Here is a 23,470-nt window from a genome sequence, read left to right on the forward strand (position 1 = left end):
GTGGGAATGGCGTGAATTAGCCCCATCAGGAGAATGAGAATAAACTGCAAGACTCTGTCATGGCAAAACTTTGTGACACTCACACCCCACAGGCTCCTGTTTTCAAGGCTACATTTGTGTGGACACAGCTGGCTAAAATTCGTCTCTCCTGCCCCCACCCCCACCCCCAGCCATGTGAGTCTCAGGCCTCAAATAGAAAGACCCCTGGAAGACAGGGGGAGGGAACAAGGTCTTGGCATTTCAAGGCACAACTTTAATAGTTTTTAATTCCTTTCCCAATTGTGTACATCCAGTCCAGTGGCGTCTTTTTATACACGATAAACGCTTATCATTGCGGTCAGCATGTCAATGTGCACAGCACATACATCACAACGAGGGTCGGCACCTGTATAAAACTACAGATTCTGAAAACAGTGGCACATACAGGAACCTCGAATCCCCATCGCAGCAATATGAAAACAATATTTTAAAGGTACAGTTACGTCCCTACAGGCATCACACATGATTTGTTGAAGAAATATCTATAAGAAGTGGTCAAGGATGATCAAACCTAAGACATGTCAATTCTTGACAATCTGATTGGGCTCTGAGACAAGAAATCTCATAATAATTTAATGCATTTAAGACAATCATGGTTTGTTACTAAGTGAATACATTAAAATCCAGAAAGTCGACGGATGATCCCTCCACACCCCACAACACAAAACAGCATGGAGACCTACAAACACCATCTTTCCTCAACACTCCTGGAGCCTAGGGTGTGGTTTAAAACTTAAAAACATTTTATTGCATTGTAGGAACAGCAGTTTAAGATGTGTGGTCCTGTCTTAGTGGCTTTGCAAGTGTCTTCTTTCTTCCAGGCCTTGGTTAAGAATAGTATTTTAAGTCGATGATTTGCATTCGAACAAAGAGTTTTCAAAAGGAATGTGAAAGACAAAAACTCCAATCAGATTTTCCAGTCTTGCTGTCTGTAGACTCCCATAAAGTTAATTCGGGAGACAGTTCAGAAACATCCTACGAGAGTATTAAAGTCTTGACGAAACATTCGGAGCATTTCTGGTAGCAAGCTAAGGTCATTTTGTATAAACTGTAAAAAGTCATTCATTAAAATTAAATGTTTGCCATCACCTCGGAACTTTTTTAAACATCACCGACCCTGCCTCTTCCACGGTTGCTTCAACGACAGGGGTTACATTTGTAAAATATATAAAGAAAAATATAAGGTTACTTGGTGACCATATAGTGCACTGTAACAGCTGTCTGCAAATATTTTCACCATGATCACCCTTACTAAAAGTAAATCACAGGGTAAAGATAGCTCAAACGTGACAAGGTTCGAATGGGACGCACCGACGCTATCTGCAATCCTTTTTGGCTACATATGGAAAAAAAGCCACTTGGGATGGCAAACTCCTGCACTGGGTCTGAGCTTTCTGTAGGTTTCGCCTGGGGTTTCAGGGCTTGTGAGGTAGATGTTAAACGCACTTAAGCAGGGAATGCATCAGAAAGCAGCAGGCTCCTCCACGCAAACACTGCACCAAGTGTTTTGTACAATTGCAAGGACATTTCACCTAAAAATCATAGCTAGCTCTAGCCCGAAGCTCCCTAAACACAGGGAAGCCCGTTTTGGGGGTTGGGGGGGAGTTGATGGTTTGTTTTCAAAAACATATTCTATCACACCATCAGAAACATCTGCCATCACAAATTACTTTTCATCACTAGGGTTTTGTTTGTGATTGCAAATACACTATCTTGTCCATTTCTAGCCTTCCAGTGGGATATTGATTCCTCTCCATGGAATTTATGAAAGAGCTTCGTCTTTTCCCCAATAGTCACAGCGATGGGGGCTGTCGCTGATCCAAAAAAGGCAAACAGGAGTTTATAAAGTTGTCCAAGGGTCTCTCCCATCTGGTAGATCGAGGAAGATTGACTACAGGAAAGTTCAAAGGTCAGTCTTGGCAGATCTAAAAACAGAGTGGCAGCGAGGACTTCAACACCACACTTTCTGTACCCGAAGTAAACCGATATGTCCCGATTAATAGCAACAGGGCACAAAGGGAGCGGGCCTCTGAGGATGCTAGCCCAGAGCCAAGCCTGGGAGCTCCCTGAACTGGCTTCCCAGGCCTCAGGCAGGCCTTTCCAGACAGAGATGCTCCACGCCATACTACAGGGGTTGACATTGGAATCCAATGTCACCTTTTTCTAAAACACAGAATAGCAGCACACTCGTGACAACTTTTGACAAGTTAAAGAAATCCAATGGTAAGATTCTCCACTGTTGCACCAGAAAAGTCAGAGTTGGTTTTTTGTTTTGTCTTTTTTTTTTCCCCAGAAAATTAAAAAACACACCCGCAGAACTATAAATAATTTGGTGGCAATATATACACATTTAAATAATTAATTTAAATATCTTACACCTACTCTTGCATTAAACTCTTCATCCGAAGAAAGTGCACCAAGGTGGCCCTCGGCACTCCCCTCCCGGGGGCTTCCCGAGGCTGAGGCAAGGGTCCTCTGGAGGGTCACAGCCTGGGGAGGAAGTGGGTGACCTTCATGGTGGGTGACACTCGGTTCCCCTTCTTGGTCTTCCCATTCTTGCTCAGGGCGATGAACATGCCGGGGTACTTGTAGGACTCGTAGGCGTTGTAGTTGTTGGGGAGAAGAATCTCCTTGAACTTGCACTCATGGGTGAAGAAGGGCTGCAGCAAAGCAGGGCAGTGTCAGGGCTGGGGCACCTCTTGGGCAAGGTACCCAGCCTGAAGCCAAGGCTCAGAACCCCCTTCTGTCCCACCCCCCACCCTGGGCTGAGATGTGTCTCCTGAGCAGTTAAGGTGTCAAGACCCACACAGGGTGAGAAGGGGACACGGCCAGCCCACAACAGCTGGTGCTCTCACCACCTGCCCTGCACCTAGCAGCCAGAGAATTCATTCCCTCCGTGTCCAGCCTCAAGCCCGCAGTTCCAACGCTGAGACCCAACCCTCTGGACTAGAGAAGGGAAGGGCTCAATAGCGCTCTTCCCTCGGGCTGGGAGGGGCCCACTCAGGGATGGCAGGAACCTCATTGTTCCTGCCTTGGGGCTGCTTCCTTTGTCTGGGCAGGCCTGCCGGTCCCGTGACCCGGTGACCCTGCCACCCCTCCAAGACCCAGGCACAGGTGGGGCTGGAGAAGCCACGATCCTGCTAGCCATGTCCGCTCTTCCCAACTAGGTGCCTAGCCAGAGCCCTGCGGTACTCACCGAGCCATAGAGCTTGCCCTTGCTGCTCATGGCCACGAAGAACCGGCTGGCCACGCCGAAGATGCTCACCACGCCCCGCTCCACGGGCGAGAGCTCCAGCAGGCCTGGGGGCGGGGCGCAGGTCATTGCGGGGCAGGTGATCCCTGGCCCACTCCGCCCCTCGGCTTGTTCGCCTCCGGGGACCCTATTTCTGGGGTGGGGTTGGGGATAAAGGGCCAGGGTTCCCGGCGCAGCCGCCCCCAAGGGCCTCCGGAGCCCAAGCTGCCCTCTAGGGCCTCCGGAGCCCAAGCTTGCGCTGGCTCAGATTAGCTTGCCTGTGTAGGGGACCCCCGGCTGCCGCACCTAGTCCCGGACCTTCAGACGCGAACCCGACCCCAGCGGTTCACCAGCCTGGCCCAGGCCGGAGCGCGTGTCTCGGGCCCCCTATGGCTGCACCGCGCGCCCTGTGCCCACGGGCGAAGGCGCTGGAATTCGGCGTTGGGAGCCCGAGCTTCTGAAGGCGGGAGGCGGGGCCCGGCCTCAGGGGTTGCGCTGGGCTGCCGGAGTCGAGAGTGTCTGCGTCCCCAGGCCCGCGTCAGAAGGGGACGAGCCCGAGTCCGCCCCGGTTCCCAGGACCCGCGAGCAGGTGCCCGCCGAGGGTCTCAGAGTGTGACTGAGCGGGTTGGCCGGGCGGCTGTTGCACCCCGCCACCGCCCCTTCGCTCCCGGCCGCGCCACTCACTGTCGCGGGTGTCCGCGTGCGTGCCGCCGATGCGGCCGTCGGGGAGCGCCTGGAGGTGGAAGCCGATGCCCACGTTGCAGTAGAGCCGCCGCAGCCGCTTGATGCCCAGCAGGTAGTCGCCGGCGCCGCTCTGGACGGCCGCCTCCTTGGGCTGCGCTGCTACCGGCAGGCGCGCCAACGAGCGCGCCACCAAGCTCTCCCAGCGGCGCTCCAGCTCGGCCTCCAGCGTGCCGTTGGGTGCAGTGGGTGCGGCGGCGCCCCCTCGGCCCGCCCAGGGCGCCAGCAAGGCCAGCAGGACCGCCGGGAGCAGCGCTGCCGCGGCCGTCCCGGGCCCCGACATCCCGGCCCGAGGGCCGTGCGTCCGTCAGGCGGTCAGTGCGCCCGGGAAGCTGGGGGGCAGAGCTGAGCCTGTGGCTGCCCGCGGGAGCGCACGGCCTAGCTCGGGCGGGAGTGCGCAGCCGAAGAGGTGCGGGAGGCGAGCGACGGGGCCCCCGGGCGCCGGGCTCTACCCTGGCTGCATGGAGCGGCGAGCCGGGCGGAAAGCGCGCGGCTGGAGCTGGGACTCTGAGGAGCAGTGCGCGCCTCCCTGCGCGCCAGGCCCGCCCGAGGCCGAGCCGCTATATATATAGCCCGGCGCCCCCTCCTACTCGTCCGCTCCCGCGGGGGGCCGTTCGCGTTCTCCTGGGCGCCTGGGGCGCTGTGGCGTTCGCGGCTGGTCGCAGGCCGCCTGCCAATCAGGGCCGGAGGAGGGGAGGAGGCCGAGGACTAGCGCCGCGAGTGCCACCTGGAGGGACCCCGGCCCCCACCCTTGGCTCCGCCCGGCCCACGGACCTGTTCGTCCCGCCCCTTGGCGGCTCCTACACTTCTGCTTTTCAGCCAGTTTTGCCTCTTGCACTTTGTCCCTGCCTGTCCCCGTCCCCGTCTCCCTCTCTGCTCCGGCCGCCTTGGCGCAGCCCTAACTCGGGCACCCCAAGCTCCTAGTGGGCGCAGAAGCCAGCGGCTGCTGCTTGCCCTTCGCCTTTCGGAGGCTCACGGGAACTTAGTTCCTTTGCTGGGGCCTTGAGGACCGGCCTGGGAAGGAGGGGTGGATAAGAGCAGTAAGCGACACCGGGGCCTGGCTGGGCAAGGGAGGACTCTGGCTACAGGCGGGAGGGAGGCCACCCCCACCCCCTAGGTCTTGGCCCCACAGGCTTGGCGCGTTTCTGGGCTGGAGTTCTGAATACATGGTGTAGGTCCACCTGAGCCAAAGGGCAAGGTGGCAGGGATGCACCTGGGAAGGCCTGGTCCTGCACCCCCTACACACACACCCTTCCATGAAAGGAGAGGTGGCAGGGCACAGGGCCAGAGGGGATATTCACCATCCCCTGCTCCTTTGATTCCACAGCAGAAATATCCATGTACCGTAGCCAGAGCCCTCAATCTAGCAGGGACCCAGGCCAGACCTCTGGAAGCCTCCCCTCTCTCACTCATGGTTCTATCTCCCACTGTGCCCATTATGGCCTGATGGGGACCGGCCTATCTAGATGCAGGCCCACCTAGGTGTGAAAACCCCTGTTTTTTGTGGTCCCTGAGGAGCCTACCTGGCCCTTCCTGCAGGCCCGCCTAGCCACAGCTGCAGGGAGCTTGGTGCCTACCCCATCTCTCGTACCACCAGCACCTGTGACCAGAGATGTCCCCAGGCCACCGCAACCTCCTCCACCTCCACGGCATCCCCACAGGGAGATTCCTGGGACCCCTTCAGAACCCTGCTGGGGCTTATTCGTGCCCCTGGAGGGGACCTGGGAGGCTTGAGGGCTCTTCTCTGAGATGCAGAAAGGGGGGCACCTGGGGGTCATCAAGTGGCTTTGGCAGGACCGGAGCCTCAGCTCCGCACCCTTGAGGGGCTCTTTGTTCCTCCTTGGGCCTGCAGCCTGCTTGGGCAGCGCCACCCAGACCTGGACCTTCCTGGGCTGCAGCTCACAGCTGCAAGATGCAACCCGGCTGCCTCTGGGTCCCGGGGTCCCCCAGATGAGCCTGCAGATCTGGTGCCAAATAGACATCCTTGGCCAGGGTGCAGGGTGCAGGGTGCAGGGGATCTAGAACCCATCCCTCACTTGCTGTGTGGTCTTTCCATCCCTGGGTCCCTGACTCCCCATTTGCAAAATGACATGGGAGGTGGGCTTTCCTCCCTCAGCCCGGGGCCACCCAAACACACCCTCTGGGGAAGTGAGACCCAGGCCTGGAGACCCACCTGTGCCAGCTGACCTGAGCAGAGGGACTCTGATGTCTTCCCCAGGCTTTTGACAGGATGAGGCTCCTTTCTTCCCAGAACTCCCACCGCAAGCTCAATTTAGGGCTTCCCAAGGACCCCTCCCTGTCTCTCCTATTTCCTGTGAGTTCAGCAAAGGACCCTGCAGGCGGCTGATCTATCTCCCAGAACTGCAGGCCCACACACACAGGATAGGTGCTTTTGGTGACTGGGGACTGACAGCCAGCAGGGCTTTTGGGAGCTGGGAATTCCCAGCAGAACTGATCTGGAATCTGGCTTCCACCTTGCTCTGGGGGTCCCTGAGCACACCCTCAACCTCCGCAGGTCCTGGCCTCAACTGTCCAATGGAGGCAACAAAAGCACAGGTAAGGATGAATTGCGGGTGAAGGATGCACCAGGAAGCATTCACTTATCTGCATCTGACCCCTTTCCGTGCCCCTGGCCCTTGACCCGGTTTCCCACCTGCTTCTCTTCTGCTCCTGTGTTCCCGCCATGCTGACCATGTCATCTCTCCCCTTCCCACTGGATGTCCCCCGGCCCCAGATCTTCCTGCCAATGACGTCTCCCATCCAGGTTTGCCTGAATGGAGAAGCCACTCCATTGGAGTAGCCACTCGGGGATGCCTTCTGGATCCCCTGCCCGGTCCTTCTGGTTGGAGCTTCTTTGAGCTCTTAAGAGAACCTTCTGCACTTGTTAGCTGACCCTCCACCGCATTTAGATTGTCACCTCCATGGAGCAAGCCCGGATTTGTGTTGTTGCCAGTTGTACTTCCAGTGCTGGGCACATGGTAGGTGCTCAACAGGTGAAAGAAATAGTTGGACCAAGGTGACTAAATCTTTTCCAGATCTGGTTACTTCTCAGCAGAGGGACAAGGGGATCTATACATAATTTTTTTTTGAGATAGTGTCTTGCTCCATTGCCCTGGCTGAAGTGCGGTGGCTCTATCGTAGTGCTACAGCCTCAAACTTCCAGGCTTCAGCAATTCTCCAGCCTCAGTCTCCCGAGTAGCTAGGACTACATACTCAGCTAATTTTTTGTTTTCTTTTTCTAGTAGAGACGAGGTCTCGCTGTATTGCCCAGGCTGGACTCGAACTTTCGAGCTCAAGCAATCCTCTCGCCTCAGCCTCCCAAAGTGCTGGGATTACAGGCGTGAGCCACTGCACCTGGCCAGGTGATCTAGAAACAGGACCCTCACTTAGCTTGGACCCAAAGCCCTTCTGCCATGCTTCACCCCAGGATGCCCGCTTTGCCAGGTCCTGGGGTTCGAGGAAGGCTTGGGGCCATGTTGGGCTTCCGGTTGGGTTCAAGTTTAGGCTGTCTCCCTGTTAGTTGTATGACCTTACGCTATTTCACTTCTTAGCATTCTCAGTTTCCCTATCTGTAAAATGGGCATAAGCTGATGTCGGCCTTAGCAAGACAGCGCCTGACCCCAGGAAGAGGCTGAGCAAAGTGAGCTGTTTAGACTGCAAGCCCCTTGGGGGGTGGTTCAAACTGGGTCTGGTTAACAGTAAATGCTGGGAATTTGTGAAATAAACAAAGCCATGTCATTATCGGGTGGAAGGCTGCCTGTACGTCATGAGCCACTGGAGGGGTAATAAATTGAGGGAGAGGAGTAAAGGCCCAGAAAGCCTCCTAACAGTGACCTTTTTTGACCTCCAAAACAAAAAAAACCATGTAGGATCTTCATGTGAATGGTCCCGTCTCCCGTGAAGAAGTGAAGAGGCTTCTCAGACCCACCAGCTCAGCTGTTAAGAACTTACTTGGCTTAATAGTAATAATAATAAAAAAGAAAGTGCTGCATAATACTCCACTTCTAGTCCTCAGGGCAAAATGACTGAGCTTAGCCCGGGGCAAGGGCCCAGGCTGTGTAAACTTTGTAAATAGCTCAACTACTTTCTCAATTCAACTTCCCTTTCTTGGCTTCAGCAAGACACCCTCACAATGATGTCTTTCTGCAAAAGTCCAGGAGGGTGATAAGGCCTGTGGGATAGACTGGTCCACGCCAAGCCGAAGCACCCCAAAGCAAGTGGCCTGTTTTTCTTTAGGACCTTCACAATAAGGGGAGATTGAGCCAATTTTTTTTTTGTTGTTTTTTAGCTTTTTAAAAAATGGTGTTAATTGGGCGCAGTGGCTGACCCCCGTAATCCCAGCACTTTGGGAGGCTGAGGCAAGCAGATCACTTGAGGTCAGGAGTTCGAGACCAGCCCGGCCAACATGGTGAAACCCCATTTCTACTAAAAATACAAAATTAGGTGGGCTTAGGGGTGCGTGCCTGTAATCCCAGCTACTCAGGAGGCTGAGGCAGGAGAATCGCTTGAACCTGGGAGGTGGAGGTTGCAGTGAGCTGAGATCGCACCACTGCACTCCAGCCTGGATGCTACAAAGCGAGTCTCCGTCTCAAAAAAGAAAAAAAAAAGGTGGTAAAGTATACATGATACATAACATAAAATTGACGTTAACCTTTTTTTTTTTTTTTTTTTGAGACCGAGTCTCGCTCTGTCACCCAGGCTGGGGCGCGATCGTGGCTCACTGCAAGCTCCGCCTCCCAGGTTCATGCCATTCTCCTGCCTCAGCCTCCTGAGTAGCTGGGACTACAGGCGCCCGCCACCACTCCCTGCTAATTTTTTTTTTTTTTTTTTTTTTTTGTATTTTTAGTAGAGATGGGGTTTTACCATGTTAGCCAGGATGGTCTCAATCTCCTGACCTCATGATCCACCCACCTCAGCCTCCCAAAGTGCTGGGATTGCAGGCGTGAGCCACCGTGTCTGGCCTGATGTTAACCATTTTTTAAAAGACTTTTTTCAGAGCAGTTTTAAGTTCACAGCAAAATGGAGAGGAAGGTACAGAGAGTTCCCATACACCCTCTGTCCCCACACACTCACAGCCTCTCTCATTTGAGCCATTGTTAAGTGCACGGGTAAGTGGCATTAAGGACACTCGCATTCTAGTGCAACCATCACCACCATCCATCTCCAGATGGTTTTCATCTTCCCAAACTGAAACTCCTGCCCATTAAACACTCACTCCCCGTTCTGCTCCCCCAGCCCCTGCACCCACCATCTTCGCTTTCTGTCTCTACGAATTTGACTACTTAGGAACCTCATAAGTGGAATCACACAATGTTTGTCCTTTTTGTATCTGGCTGATTTCACTTAGCATAACATCATCAAGATTCATCCACGATGCAGCATGTGTCAGAATTTGCTTTCTTTTTCTCTTTTCTTGAGGCTGAATAATATTCCAGGTATGGATGAGCCATGTGTTTTTTTTTGTTTGTTTGTTTTTTGAGACAGAGTCTCGCTCTGTCGCCCAGGCTGGAGTGCAGTGGCGCTATCTCGGCTCACTGCAAGCTCCACCTCCTGGGTTCACGCTATTCTCCTGCCTCAGCCTCTCTGAGTAGCTGGGACTACAGGCGCCCGCCACCACGCCCGGCTAATTTTTTTTTTTTTTTGTATTTTTAGTAGAGACGGGGTTTCACTGTGGTCTCGATCTCCTGACCTCGTGATCCGCCCGCCTCGGCCTCCCAAAGTGCTGGGATTACAAGCGTGAGCCACCGCGCCCGGCAAGGATGGGCCATGTTTTATTTATTTACTTATCTGTCAGCGGTCCCTGAGCTGCTCCCACCTTTTGGCTACTGTGGACAATGCTGCTGTGAACCTGGGTGTGCAAATATCTGTTTGAGTTCCTGCTTTCATTTCTTGTGGCTTCTGTGCCCAGAAACGGAATTGCTGGATGAGGTGTTAATTCTATGTTTAAGTTTTTGAGAAACTGCCATACTGTTTTCCATGGTTTTTGTTGTTGTGGTTTGTTTGTTTTTGTTGTTGTTGTTTTCAGGTTACCTAGATCCTGGGGCATTAAAGATACAGCAGGTCACTCCTTGGCTCATAGCGATGTCTCACCCAGTTCTGTATCCAGGAGAGTTTCCCCTCTCCCGTTATTCTGCCCTGTTTCTCTTCTACTCTGAAAGTGGCTCAGCAGGTCTGGCGACAGGCTTTGGGGGCGGTTTCAATGACTGCGAATCAATAAAGCCACCTGCCTCTCTGTGCACATGCGTGCAGATCTTTTGCACATATCAGATACTCAACCCTGGGAGGATGGAAGACAAGCCGTGCCTCAGTTTTCTCATCTGTAAAATGTGGAAAATCAGAGTTCTCGCCTTAGAGGGCTTCTGGAATAGTTACATGAGAGAATGTGCATTCAGCCCTTAAAACGGGCAGGCACACGGTGATGTGTGCCCGCAGGCATCGCTGGTTGAGTGGCCTGACTACCCAGCTTGGGTGCAGGGCTGGGGAGCCAGGTCCTGGCGTCTCTCGCTCACTGAGGGAATGTGGGTGATTTGCTGAGCCTCTCAGGACCCGATGTCTGCCTTCATTGCTTGCTAGGGAATTAGAAGAATTAGACATGTAAAGTGCCCAGTGTCTTATCCACAGGCTGTGAGCTGGCGTGATTGCCAGCACCTCTCCAGATAAAAGTCATCGCTGCCACGTTCATTAGGTGCTGGCAGGGAGCCCGCTTGGTGCAGGGTGGGGCTGCTTTGCAAGGCTGATCGTCTTTTCTTCTCACCCAGCCCTGCAGGGTGTGGCCCTGCTGGTCATCACCATTTTACAGAAGAATTAACCCAGACTCAAAGCTTCTGAGCAGCTCACTCAAGGTCACGGAACTAGCAAAGAGCTAAGCCAAAACTCAAACTCCGGCTGTGTACGCCAAAGTCAGGCCCCTGACCACGCTGCTGTGTGCCTCAGTTTCCCCTGCAGTAAAATGAAGCTGGTGGTCTGGACCTTGTCTGCCTCACAGGGATGTCAGGGGCTCGAACTGTGCAAGTGAAACTCCTGTGTCAGCATCCGAGTGGGGCTGAAGCTCCATGAATGGATATCATAACCCCAATTGATTTGTTCATTTGGAGGATCACAAAAGAGACCACCAAGCCTCCAACTCCCTGCAGTCTCTTTAATATTTCAAATAAAAAATGGTCAGAGCCAGAAGGAACTCACCCAAGGGCTGCTAAAATGACCCACTCTTTGCACAGAAGCCAGTGGAAGGCCAAGAAGGAAAGGGATGCCGCATGTTACCCAGGGACCTACTCATCCAGGGGCTGCTGAAATGACCCTCTCCTTTCACAGACGACAGTGGAAGGCCAGAGAAGGAAAGGGCTTTCCCCATGTTACCTGAGGACCCACCTTTCCCGCTCAGGGGTCCGGCACCCCGTCAGCTGAGTGGGCCTTTATGGAGTGCCCACTCAGGAGAGTCACGGGATATAGGGACAGGGTCATTTCAGCCCAGACCTAAAGAAAGGGTGAGTAGGAGCCAGCCAAGATGGAAGAGTGGGAGCTCCAGGAAGCCAGTTTCTGGAAGTTGGGTGGCTGCATGAGGTCAGAGGGATGGGCAGGACTTTATGGACCCAGGGAGGGTTTCAGCTCCCTTCGAGGGGTGCTGAAACCGGGGTGCCATGGGCTCAGCTCACCCCACGGGGCATGCCAGGGAATCCTTGAGGTCACAACCTTTCCCAGCAGAAGGGGCACCCCACAGGCCTGGTGGGCTGACCCTCAGGGTGGTGGCGGTGTGCCTCCTCCCCACTTGCTTCTTCCCTTCCCTCCTCCTCAGGGTCTCCCAGCAACATGGAAGAGAGTCCCACTGTCCTCCCTGACACCGCTGCTGGGCATGGAATTCCACCTGTCTCCATGAGAGAAGATGGGAAATACCAGTGGGGAGGCAGAGAGGCTCCCCATTCCCCAGATTTCAGACCACAGGCCCCTCAAGGGAAGCATCCTGGTAAGGAGGAGGTGGAAGGAAAGTTCTATTCAAAGTCAGTCTTGGCAACTGTACCCTCCCTTCCCCCTCCCTCTCCCTGGATGGACTCGAGGCCTGGGGAAGGCCTGACCACCTGGCCCTGGCTGTGTGAGACATCCATGCCTCAGGCGGTTTCCTTCTCTTTCCCCCTCTCCCTCTCCAGGAGGGCAAAGCCAGGTTCCATCCCACCCCCTGGGAGAGGTGTTGCCTGAGGACTAGATCTAGGGAGGACCCTAGGAAAGGTGTCTATGGTGCACCTGGATGGGAACTTTCTGGAATCTTGCCATTGGGATTGAGAGGGATGCTCAAGTGATCATAGGAGAAAAACTAGAAAGAAGCTTTGGGGCCTGCCCTCCCCTATCAGGGAGGAGTCCCCTGTTCACACAGAAGTCACATCTCCTTTGCTCTCGGGCAGTTCTGAACTTGGTGTTATAACATGTGGGTTTGTAAATCTGGATCACTGAAGGCAGGATGCACCCACCCCTTCACTCAAATTTGGATTTAGATTGACCTTGGTCTGAAAAGTATTACTTGATTCTTGGGACATGTATGTGTTTCTTTGTCCAAGAAGATAGGAGATCAGATAGGATGACTTCAGCAGGGATGAGGGCTCAGAGGGATGAGGGTAATCTCTAGTACATGTCAACTATTAATGATTTAAAATGCTCTTACTGTTTTTTATTGTTCTTGTTCTTTTTTTTTTTTTTTTGAGACAGGGTCCTGCTCTGTTCCAGGCTGGAGTGCAGTGAGACAATCATGGTTCACTGAAGCCTCAAACTCCTGGGCTCAAGAGTTCCTCCTACCTCAGTCTCCCAAGTAGCTGGGGCTACAGGTGCACACCACCATGCCTGGCTAATTTCATTTTATTTTTTGTAGAGATGGTGTCTCACTGTGTTGCCCAGGCTAGTGTGGAACTCCTGGACACAAGCAATCCTCCACCTCAGCTTCCCGAAGTGCTGGGATTACAGGCACGAGTCACTGCTCTGGGCCTTCTGTTACTTTTAATTAATTTGTTAATTAATTTTTTGGGGAGACACAGTTTTACTCTGCCCCCCAGGCTAGAGCGTGGGGCTGCAATCTTGGCTCACTGCAACCTCCACCTCTCAGATTCAAGCGATTCTCCTGCCTCAGCCTCCTGAGTAGCTGGGATCAGGCGGTGTGTACACCACCACGTCCGGCTAATTTTTGTACTTTTAGTAGAGAGAGGGTTTCGCCATGTTGGTCAGGCTTGTCTCGAATTCCAGGCCTCAAATGATCCACCAGGCTTGGCCCCCTAAAATGTTGGGATTACAGGTGTAAGCCACCATGCCCAGCCTCTCCTGTTACTTTTAAGAATGTGTCCAATGGAGTCTATAACCATACCAGTTTGACATCTGCCATCTTTTATTTCAGAAAAAATACATGAATAAGCTTTACTCCAACAGACAAATATTATAAACCCTCACCCATTATCTTTGTATTTATATTTTCATCCTGTTTCCCACATCAATTTCACCCAAATATTCAAGGGTAATTTTAACCTCGAAAGTCTTTTGTTGATCATTTTATTCTTCTTCTTTTTTTTTTTTTTCTTTTTGAGATGGAGTCTTGCTCTGTCACCTAGGCTGGAGTGCAGTGGCACGATCTTGGCTCACTGCAAGTTCTGGCTTTCAGGTTCAAGCGATTCCCCTTCCTCAGCATCCCAAGTAACTGGGATTACAGACGTGCACCACCACACAGGGCTAATTTTTGTATTTTTAGTAGAGATGGGGTTTCACCATGTTGACCAGGCTGGTCTCAAACTCCTGACCTCAAGTGATCCACCCACCTCGGCCTCCCAAAATGCTGGGACTACAGGCATGAGCCACAGCGCCTGGCTGCTCACTCTATCATTATTCTCTGCAATAAATGAAATATTTTAAAAACTAATTTCCTAGGCCAGGCGCAGTGGCTCATGTCTGTAATCCCAGCACTTTGGAAGGCCAAGGCAAGCAGATTGCCTGAGGTCAGGAGTTTAAGACCAGTCTGGCCAACATGGTGAAACCCTATCTCTACTAAAAATATAAAAATTAGCCAGTCATGGTGGTAGGCGCCTGTAATCCCAGCTACTTGGGAGGCTGAGACAGTAGAATCACTTGAACCCAGGAAGCGGAGGTTGCAGTGAACCAAGATCACACCACTGCACTCCAGTCTGGGTAACAAAGCAAGACTTAATCTCAAAACAAACAAACAAACAAACGAATTTCTTGTGACTGTTAGCTTTAAATGGTTTTGTTCTGGATTTTACTTTAAACAACTTTTACTAATACATAGTTAATCAAAAATGCCATGAATGTAATATCACATAATTAGTAAGTAAAGAGCACAAATAAAATTCTGGTAGAAATGAATCTTTTTTTTTTTTTTTTTTTTTTTTTTGAGATGGAGTCTCGCTCTGTTGCCCAGGCTGGAGTGCAGTGGCACAATCTTGGCTCACTGCAAGCTCCGCCTCCCAGGTTCACGCCATTCTCCTGCCTCAGCCTCCCGAGTGCTGGGACTACAGGCGCCCGCCACCACGCACGGCTAATTTTTTGTATTTTTAGTAGAGACGGGGTTTCACTGTGTTAGCCAGGATGGTCTTGATCTCCTGACCTCGTGATCCGCCTGCCTCGGCCTCCCAAAGTGCTGGGATTACAGGCATGAGCCACCGTGCCCCGCCAAAATGAATCTTTTAATGTGACCCAGGACAGGGCTAAAAAAAAAATTTCATATGACCATTACTTATTGCTAGAATAATATGGGGTTTGGCCTCAATTTCATTCCCCTTTTCCATTTCTGTTGATGGCAAAGCCAAGAAGCCTTGTCCTCAGATGGAAGAGACAGAATTGAAGTTTTGTTATGGTGATGTCACTCAAGGATTTGAACACTTGCCAAGATATACACTCGAAATCACCTGGTTTATATCAAAAATGGTTTCTCCTGCTTGATCTGCTGACACCTTCAGCAGCTCTCTCTTTTTTTTAATTCTTTGAGACAGGATCTCCCTCTGTACCCAGGCTGGAGTACAGTAGCACAATCTCCCCTCACTTCAGCCTCAACCTCCCTGGCTCAAGCGATCCTCCCACCTCAGCCTCCCAAGAAGCTGGGGCTATAGGCATGTGCCACTACGCCCAGCTAAATTTTTTTTTTTTTTGGTAGAGTTGGGATCTCACTGTGTTACCCAGGCTGGTTGGCAGCTCCTCTCTTAATTCCTTGGTAGCAAAGACTCACCAGCCATTGGAGCTGCACTTTCTGAACTTCAGGAAATTTTATCCAAAGGTTTTGTTTGTTTGTTTGTTTGTTTGTTTTGAGACAGAATCTCACGCTGTCATCCAGGCTGGAGTGCAGTGGTGCAAACTCAGCTCGCTGCAACCTCTGCCGCCCAGGTTCAAGTGATCCTCCTGCCTCAGCCTCCCAAGTAGCTGGGATTACAGGCACCTGTCACCATGCCCAGCTAATTTTTGTAGTTTTAGTAGAGCCGGGGTTTCACCATCTTGGCCAGGCTGGTCTCGAACTCCTGACCTCGTGATCCACCTGCCTCGGCCTCCCAAAGTGCTGGGATTACAGGCGTGAGCCACTGTGCCCAGCCCAAAGGTCTTTTTTTACCAAGACCTATAAAAGAACAATTAATTATACCAGTTACTCTTTTACTTGGAGGATACTTATTAAACCTGATATAATGAAAATGGGGAAGACTGGGAATGAAACTATTGCTAATTTCAACATGGCTTCGCCAGTACTATAGTGATACAAAGCTTCCAATGCATTGCGGGTTTATATCTATTTCTTTCCGAACCTTGCATCTGCAGACACAACCTATGCAACACGTAGACAGCTTTCCCCGTATAGCCACAGAATCAGTAAAGCCAGTTTTCTCAGTGACAGCCGTGTCCCACTTACCATTGGAAGACCTCTGATTGTAGTTTCCAATTCAAACAAGCGAGTTAATCTGCGTCTCCAGAGTATACCCCTTGCTTCTGATTTCTGACTCTATGAAGTAGGAGGAGATGCAGAGATGAAGAGAAAGGGCCAGATCCCTGCCTGGAGCTGGGCACTTGGCGACCTCCAGGCTCACCAGGGTTTTTGCCTCCTTTCCTGGGCCTCTCTCTCCAAACTGTGGCCTTGGGACCGCAAGTAGCCCAGGATAGCTTTGAATGTGGCCCAACACAAATTCATAAACATTCTTAAAACATTTTGAGATTATCTTTTTGCAATTTTTTTTTGTTAGCTTATCAGTTATCATTGTTGTTAGTGCATTTGATGTGTGGCCCAAGCCAATTCTTCTTCCAATGTGGCCCAGGGAAGCCAAAAGATTGGACACCCAGCCCAGCCGGGATTGGTGGCTCACATCTGTAATCCCAGCACTTTGGGAGGTGGGCGGATCACCTGAGGTCAGGAGTTCCAAACTAGCCTGGGCAACATGGTGAAACCCTGTCTTTACTAAAAATACAAAAATTAGCTGGGTGTGGTGGCAAGCACCTGTAATCCCAGTTCCTCAGGAGGCTGAGGCAGGGAGAATCGCTTGAACCCAGGAAACAGAGGTTGCAGTGAGCTGAGATCGTGCCATTGCACTCCAGCCTGGGAGACAAGAACGAAACTCAGTCTCGAAAAATAAATAAATAGGCTCACGCCTGTAATCCCAGCACTTTGGGAGGCCCAGGCGGGCAGATCACCTGACGTCTGGAGTTCAAGACCAGCCTGACCAACATGGAGAAACCCCGTCTCTACTGAAAATACAAAATTAGCCGGGCGTGATGGCACATGCCTGTAATTCCAAGTACTCGGCAGGCTGAGGCAGGAGAATCGCTGGAACCCGGGAGGTGGAGGTTGCAGTGAGCTGAGATCACGCCATTGCACTCCGGCCAGGGCAAAAAGAGCAAAACTTCATCTCAAAAATAAATAAATAAATAGAGTTAAAAAAAAAAAAAGATTGGACACCTCTGCTCTAATGCATCTTTGTCAAGGGCGTGGGTTTGGGAGGCACAGGTCACTTTGAAAGAAATAGGCAGGCCTCTGGCCCTCCACTCCCAAGGCGTCTGTTAGGAGCTCTCCAGGGCAGGCCAAATGGGTGGCCACTTCTGCCGCCACCCTGCACCCTCCCAGGGCTGCTTCCAGGCCTGGACGAGCTGGAAGGAGTGTCGGCTGCTGGTCCACATTGCAGCTTTGTTTGGTGCCCTGAGGCTCTAGCACCTGAGGAGCACTCCTTTCTTTTGTAAAACGGGAGAAAGAGCCTGTGAAAGGGAAGGTGGGGAAAGGGAACCGTGGCTGGGTCTCTGTTCCTCCCATTCACCAGGCAGGAGGAAGTGGGGGCTCCAGCTGCGGGTGTGGCCTTGGGATGGAGCAGGGACGCTTCAGAGAACGATTCCTTCCCCTCTGTGCCCGTCAGACCTCAGCTCAACCTTGACCTTTCTGGGAAGCTTTGCCTGACTTCTCAAGTCCAGTCGCCTATCACAAGGTGACCACAGGGCAGTCCAAACAGGGCCTTTTCAGAGAGAAAGGAAGTGCCCCTCACTATTACACTGGGACGAGGGGTGCACTCCTGCACGGTTCCGGGCAAGCAGGACTAGGGCCACCTGACCTGTTCCACCCTCACCACCACGCACCCTGAGCCTGAGAGCAGCCTGCATGGCCAGCTCATGCTCTCGGAGCGCACCGGCAGGGCTCGGGGAACTCACCCGTGCAGGACACCTGCAGCACTGGGGCCTCGATGCACCCGGTGACCAGCTGTGCACGAAAAGGCTGATGTTCTGTCTCTGAGGCTGGTGGTGTAAAGGGCTGCGTTTGACCCTGGGGGGTCCACAGGATGGGGCGGATAGCAGCAGGATCCAGCAATGCTGGGTAAAGGGCGAGGGTGCAGGGAAGACGGCCCAGTCCTTGGACACGTGCCCCCCATCAGCCTGCAAGTGGGAACCCCATTTCCCATTCACTCACCAACCCCAAGAGGTGGGCGGGGATGATCCATCTCAATTCACCAGTAAAGAAACTGAGGCCCAGAGAGGAGGTGACTTCCCCAAGCATATGTGACAGGTACCAAGTGGTGTCTTAAAGTCAGCATGGGCAAAGAAAGACCTCACTGAGTCAGTGTCCTGGAAAATTCCTTCCGGAAGCCAATTCCCAGCAGGTCCCGGAGGCGTGTTGCCCTCCAGGGTTGGCTTTTTTTCTGGATGGGATGAAGCAGGCAGCTTGCCCTTAGGGACCACGCTGGATAAAAAGTACTCTCTGCACTGCACACTAATCTATTGTGGGGAGGCCAAGCTGAGCCCTGCCTGGTGGTGTAAGGGCTCCCTCACCCCCTCTCCTATCCCCACCCCAGGGCTCAGGAAACAGCAGGTGGAGTCGCCCATGTTGGTAAATTATTATTTCCCCACCTGCCATGGTCATTATGATTGCTGCCACTGGATGTGGGGAGTTCACGGGTTCATTGCAGCCTCCAAGGCCTGTAAGGACCGCGTGGCTCTCCCTCATTCTAGGTGAGACCTTGGGCAGATTCTGACCTTCAGTCTTCTCATTTGTAAAGCAGGAAATCTTAGCACTCACTCACATCTTAGGGCAGTGGGATGGCGGCTGGTGTTAGGTGAACTCACGCCTAAAAGAGCAGGCATCCATTCTGGTCTGCTCTCCCAAGCCAGTCCTGCCTCTCTCCATCAGCCTGCGGAGCTTCCCGCCTCTCCGAGGCCAGGGATGCAGGGTCCTAGCAGGCAGCCAAGGGCCATTCCTGGGCCTCTGGCCTCGGTGACAAGAGGCCTTTTTCTGCCTCTGCCGCCTGCTCCCTGACATCCCATGCGCCTGCCTCTAAGCCTGAGATGCGGCTTCTAAGCCAGGGCAGACCCAGCCTGCTATTCTGGGGTCTTCTTTCAACTATTTTGGCAAAGACCAAATGGCAGCCTCCTTTAAAATAGCTGCTGCAGACCCGGGGTCGTTCCCTGAGAACCAGGTCAGGCCAGGCCCGCACTTCTTCCTAGCAGCCCATTCAAGTTAAATACGGCCCCTGGCATCTGCAGCTTCCAGGGGGGCTCAGCTGAAATTCCGACGGGCAAACACAGGGCGGACACCAAAATAAAACCTGGCTGGCCCTCCGAGGTGCCTGTGGCTTCTCAGTTTCACAGACGCGCTTACGTTTTTCATGAAATCACAGGGCTGGTCGCAGGAGGTGATCGGAGTGCCTAAGTCAGTGAGGTGCAGTGGCCAGTCCCCCGGCCCCACGGTGGGTCACTCCACGAAGTCTGCTTGGAAACGTGGGAGCCCAGCAGCCCCTCACTGCAGCCGAATTCTCTGGGAGGCTGCAGCTCCCGGATAAATGAGTTCACCTCCCCTTGATTTCCAGGACCAGATGGCTGCTGGCTTTGCTCCCCTAAATTGGGATTGTGGTGGTGGTGGGGGGTCCTTTAATAGAATATACACGTAATAACTGAGGAAACTTTTTTATTTTTATTTTTTTGAGACGGAGTTTTGATCTTGCTGCCCAAGCTGGACTGCAGTGGCACGATCTCGGCTCACTGTAACCTCCACCTCCCAGATTCAAGTGATTCTCCTGCTTCCGCCTCCCTAGTAGCTGGGATTACAGGCGTCCGCCACCACGCCCGGCTAATTTTTTGTATTTTTAGTAGAAACGGGGTTTCACCATGTTAGCCAGGCTGGTTTCAAACTCCTGACCTCAGGTGATCCTCCAGTCTCAGCCTCCCAAAGTGCTAGGATGACAGGCATGAGCCACCACACTCAGCTGGAGGAAATTTTCTGAAAAAAAGCAAGCAGAGCCGGGTGTGGTAGCTCACGCCTGTCATCCCTGCGCTTTGGGAGGCCAAGGTGTGCAGATTACTTGAGGTCAGGAGTTCGAGACCAGCCTGACCAATGTAGTGAAACCCTGTCTCTACTAAAAATGCGAGAATTAGCTGAGCATGGTGGCATGCGCCTGTGGTCCCAGTTATTTGGGAGGCTGAGGCACGAGAATCACTTGAACCCTAGAGGTAGAGGTTGCTGTGAGCTGAGATCACACTGCTGCATTCCAGCGTGGGCAACAGAGTAAGATTATGTCTAAAAAAAAAAAAAAAGCGAGCAGAAAGGACTCCCACGGATAAAGTAAAGCCACTTCAAATTCTACTAAAGAGATGGCACCATGCTCCAAAGACAGCAAATTGCCAAGTGACTCAGGTGTGTGTCCTTACCACCTGGACGATGAAGTGCTCAGGTGGTTTTACTGTCTTACGCCTCGCTCTGGGCTGCCCCCCTCCGCATTCCCACCTTGGGAAGCCAGTCTCTGGACAAGTGCCCCTCAATGCCTCAGGTGGGCCCCAGCATCACGACGACAATAAGTGGCAGCCGTGAACCCTCCGGAATGATGGGAGCGGAAGCGTAGTGGGCGTGTGAGGCCTGGGAGCCAGCATGGAGTGGGGGCATCCCCCCGCAAAGCCACTCTGGGGCTGTGAGCTCGAGACTGCATTGCCTCCCTCTCTTACTGGCCTTGTGACGGCATCAGGCCTAGAGTCTAGGGAGTACCTTGCCCACTTTGAATGCTGGCGAGTCATTCAACAAATGTTGGCTGTACTTCTGTGGGTGCAAGTTTGGTTCCAGGCAGTGTGGACACAGCAGAAATGCCGCCATGTCCACAGTGGGGAAGCTGACATCCCAGGGGAGAAGGAGACACAGAGCTAGGAATTACCTGTAGGGTGAGGATTAAGAAAGAAGAAGAGAGGGCTCTACAGGTAGGGTCTGATGGAGACCAGTAGCCACTGACCTAGTCTAAAGGTCAGGGAGGTGTCCTCCAAGAAGTGGCATCTGGTCGACCTACAGCCGGGCTTGAGCGGTGACAGTGCTTCCAGGCAGGAAGCACAGCATGGGCAAAGGCCTAGAGGAGACACGAGCAGCCTTGCTTAGGGAAGCCCATGCAGCAGCCCTGGGAGCTGAATCCAAGAGGCTGTGAGCTAGCAGGGCTTTAAAAAGGCTGGCTCGGCTGGGCTTGGATTGGGGCCCGGTCAGCTTTGTGTTAAAAGCAGAGATTTCTGGTTGCTGCAAACACCCTCCCAGGCGAGGCAGAGGCATGAGTCGCTGGCAAAAATTCTCCTTGAAACTAGCCACTGGTGCCAAGAAATAGAGAATCACTTTATGCACATCAACCAGAAAGACAGTGGAGACCTGGGTACAATGAGCCACAGGGAAGTGAACCTGGTAGTTCAGGGCAAAAGCCGTTTTAAGAGGCTCACAAACAACCTGGGAGCAGGATCTGGACGCGCTTGTGAATTTCTCCTCTCATCTTTTCCTGTAGTCCCACCCATCCCAGTTGGCCGGCATGACTTTTTGGTAACTCATTTTCACAGAATCTTTCCAAAGCAGACAACATTTCCATGAGAACATCAGCTGTCTCTTGGAGGTTCGTATTTCATCGGTGAGTTTTAGGATTCATTGAATTTCCTGGTCGCTGTTACACATACAGTGGGCCTGGGCTGAATTGGGAACAAATCAGGCTGACTGCTGCTGGCCCCGGAATGAGTGTGAGCATCTGGGCCCTGGCCTTTAGTGGCCAAGGGCGTGGGCCAGCGCGTCAGCAGGAGTGAGGGTCACTAGCCTGGTGAGCCTGTGTGGCGGAAGTCAGTGGAGCCTCAGTTGACTGGCTGAGGCCGCTCTGGGTGCTGTACACACGTTGTGGGCTGACTTGCTGCATTTTTAGAAGCAATCACATGGCCTGCTTGGTGAGAGACCTCTGAGGGGCTCCACTTTGCTCATCGCTTGCTGTGTGACCACAGGCAAGTTACTCATCTTCTCTGAGCCTCACTTCCTCCTACCCTTGCAGTGAGGCCTCACCAAGAATGTGGACAAGGGAGAAGGAGTCCTGTGCATGGGCTGGTTGCATGGTCTGATCTCCATCTCCCTGGCACCTTTTGGAGCCGGTGGGCATTTGCGGGCGGCAGGTCCTGCCCTGGGTCACAGCAGAGGGGCCTCCCAGGACCCATGGGGGTCCCTCTTCAGCACAGACGCATGTGCTTTGGATTGGGGTGAGCAGGCTCTTCGATATCCTCTGTCTCACCCCCGGCCCCTAATTGTGCAACTCTGCTTCCCGGGACCCAGGGCCTGGGTGGAGGCGGGAGGGGCCTAGGACACCATCAAGTCGGCCTGTTGTCAGGGGTGCGGGGGCCGGAGCCAGAGGATGTTTGGTTTCTCATGAGCCATTGTAGTCCCAGGGGAGGGGCTGTTGGGCTCTGGGGATGTGGACATGCCAGAAGCAGTGACCGTGGCACTCCGAAGGGGCCCAGACTCCGTCCATCTTGATCACCCAGGCCAGGAATGTGGTGGCAGAAAGGCCGCTGAGATGAAGGCCCTGATAGGTCCTGGGGCGGGAGCAGGGGATCTTCCTCTTACAAAGGATGTGGGTCACGGTGAGTGGTCTTGCCACAATGTGGGAGGACAGGCAACTCGAGGTGGCTCCTGAGAGATGTTCCTGAGGCAATCCGATCCTATTGCTGCCTCCTTCACCCTCCATGGCTCCCCATTGCTGGATAAGAAGGTCTGATGGCTTTGGCTGGACTCTGGCTGCCTCTGCATAGTTCCCCACCCACCATGACCATCTGGTCATGCTCCACTCCTCAGATTCCACTTCTGCTACGCAGCCCCTGCAAAGGCTGTCCCCACCTTCTCTGATGCCAGCATTTCAAAGGCATCTCATCTTTGAAAAGCTGCCTGGCTCTCGTGCTCCAGAGCCCATCAGTGCCACCCCCATCAGCGCTCTAATCCAGTGGGCGATAACTGCAGGTCCATGGTCTGCTTCTCCCGTGACATCCCAGCTCTTCAGTGTAGGGCCCGCCTGGCACAGCCAAGCCCTCCATAAATGTTGATTTGCTGAATTGACAGATGGATGAATGAATCATCCTGCAAATACAACTTTTTCCCACTTAACAAATATACTCTATCATTTTCCCACAGTATTGCAAGATCTTTGTAAACATTGTGACTTCTGTCAAGAGGGTGGATATAATAGGCCATGGCTTATTTAACCACCCTGCTCTGTTTCTAATATTAGATGATTTCTGAGTTTATTTCTATTATAAACAATGCTGTGATGAACATCTTTGTGCATAAGTTTGTTTTTCTGTATTTTGGATGTGATCTTCTGAAGCAGAATCTCTGGATTTGGGGGCTAAAAATTTAAGGTCCTCAAAAGTAAACAATAATGTGTTTTATATTTCAAAGTAGCTAGAAGAGGGGACTTGAAATGTTTCTTTTTTTTTTTTTTTGAGACAAAGTTTCGCTCTTGCCATCCAGGCTGGAGTGCAATGGTGAGATCTCAGCTCATTGCAACCTCCGCCTCCGGGGTTCAAGCGATTCTCCTGCCTCAGCCTCCCGAGTAGCTGTGATTACAGGCACCTGCCACCACGCCCAGCTAATTTTTGTGTTTTTAGTAGAGACGGGGTTTTGCTACGTTGGCCAGGCTGGTCTCAAACTCCTGACCTCAGGTGATCCACCTGTCTCGGCCTCCCAAAGTGCTGGAATTACAG

General features: G+C 52.7%; 1 protein-coding gene across 1 annotated transcript; it reads right to left on the minus strand.

Annotated features, from left to right (window-relative positions):
• Positions 1-238: 238 nt before the first annotated feature.
• FGF4 (fibroblast growth factor 4) lies at positions 239-4,552 on the minus strand. Its single transcript, XM_055294445.2, has 3 exons — positions 3,956-4,552; positions 3,236-3,339; positions 239-2,699 (listed from the first exon to the last, which is right to left on the minus strand). Exons 1-3 carry the CDS (start codon positions 4,293-4,295, stop codon positions 2,523-2,525), a joined length of 621 nt encoding a protein of 206 aa, XP_055150420.1. The 5' UTR covers positions 4,296-4,552; the 3' UTR covers positions 239-2,522.
• Between the last annotated feature and the right edge of the window lie 18,918 nt (positions 4,553-23,470).

Source organism: Symphalangus syndactylus, chromosome 1 (assembly GCF_028878055.3).
Source record: "Symphalangus syndactylus isolate Jambi chromosome 1, NHGRI_mSymSyn1-v2.1_pri, whole genome shotgun sequence".
NCBI classification, from domain to species: domain Eukaryota; kingdom Metazoa; phylum Chordata; class Mammalia; order Primates; family Hylobatidae; genus Symphalangus; species Symphalangus syndactylus.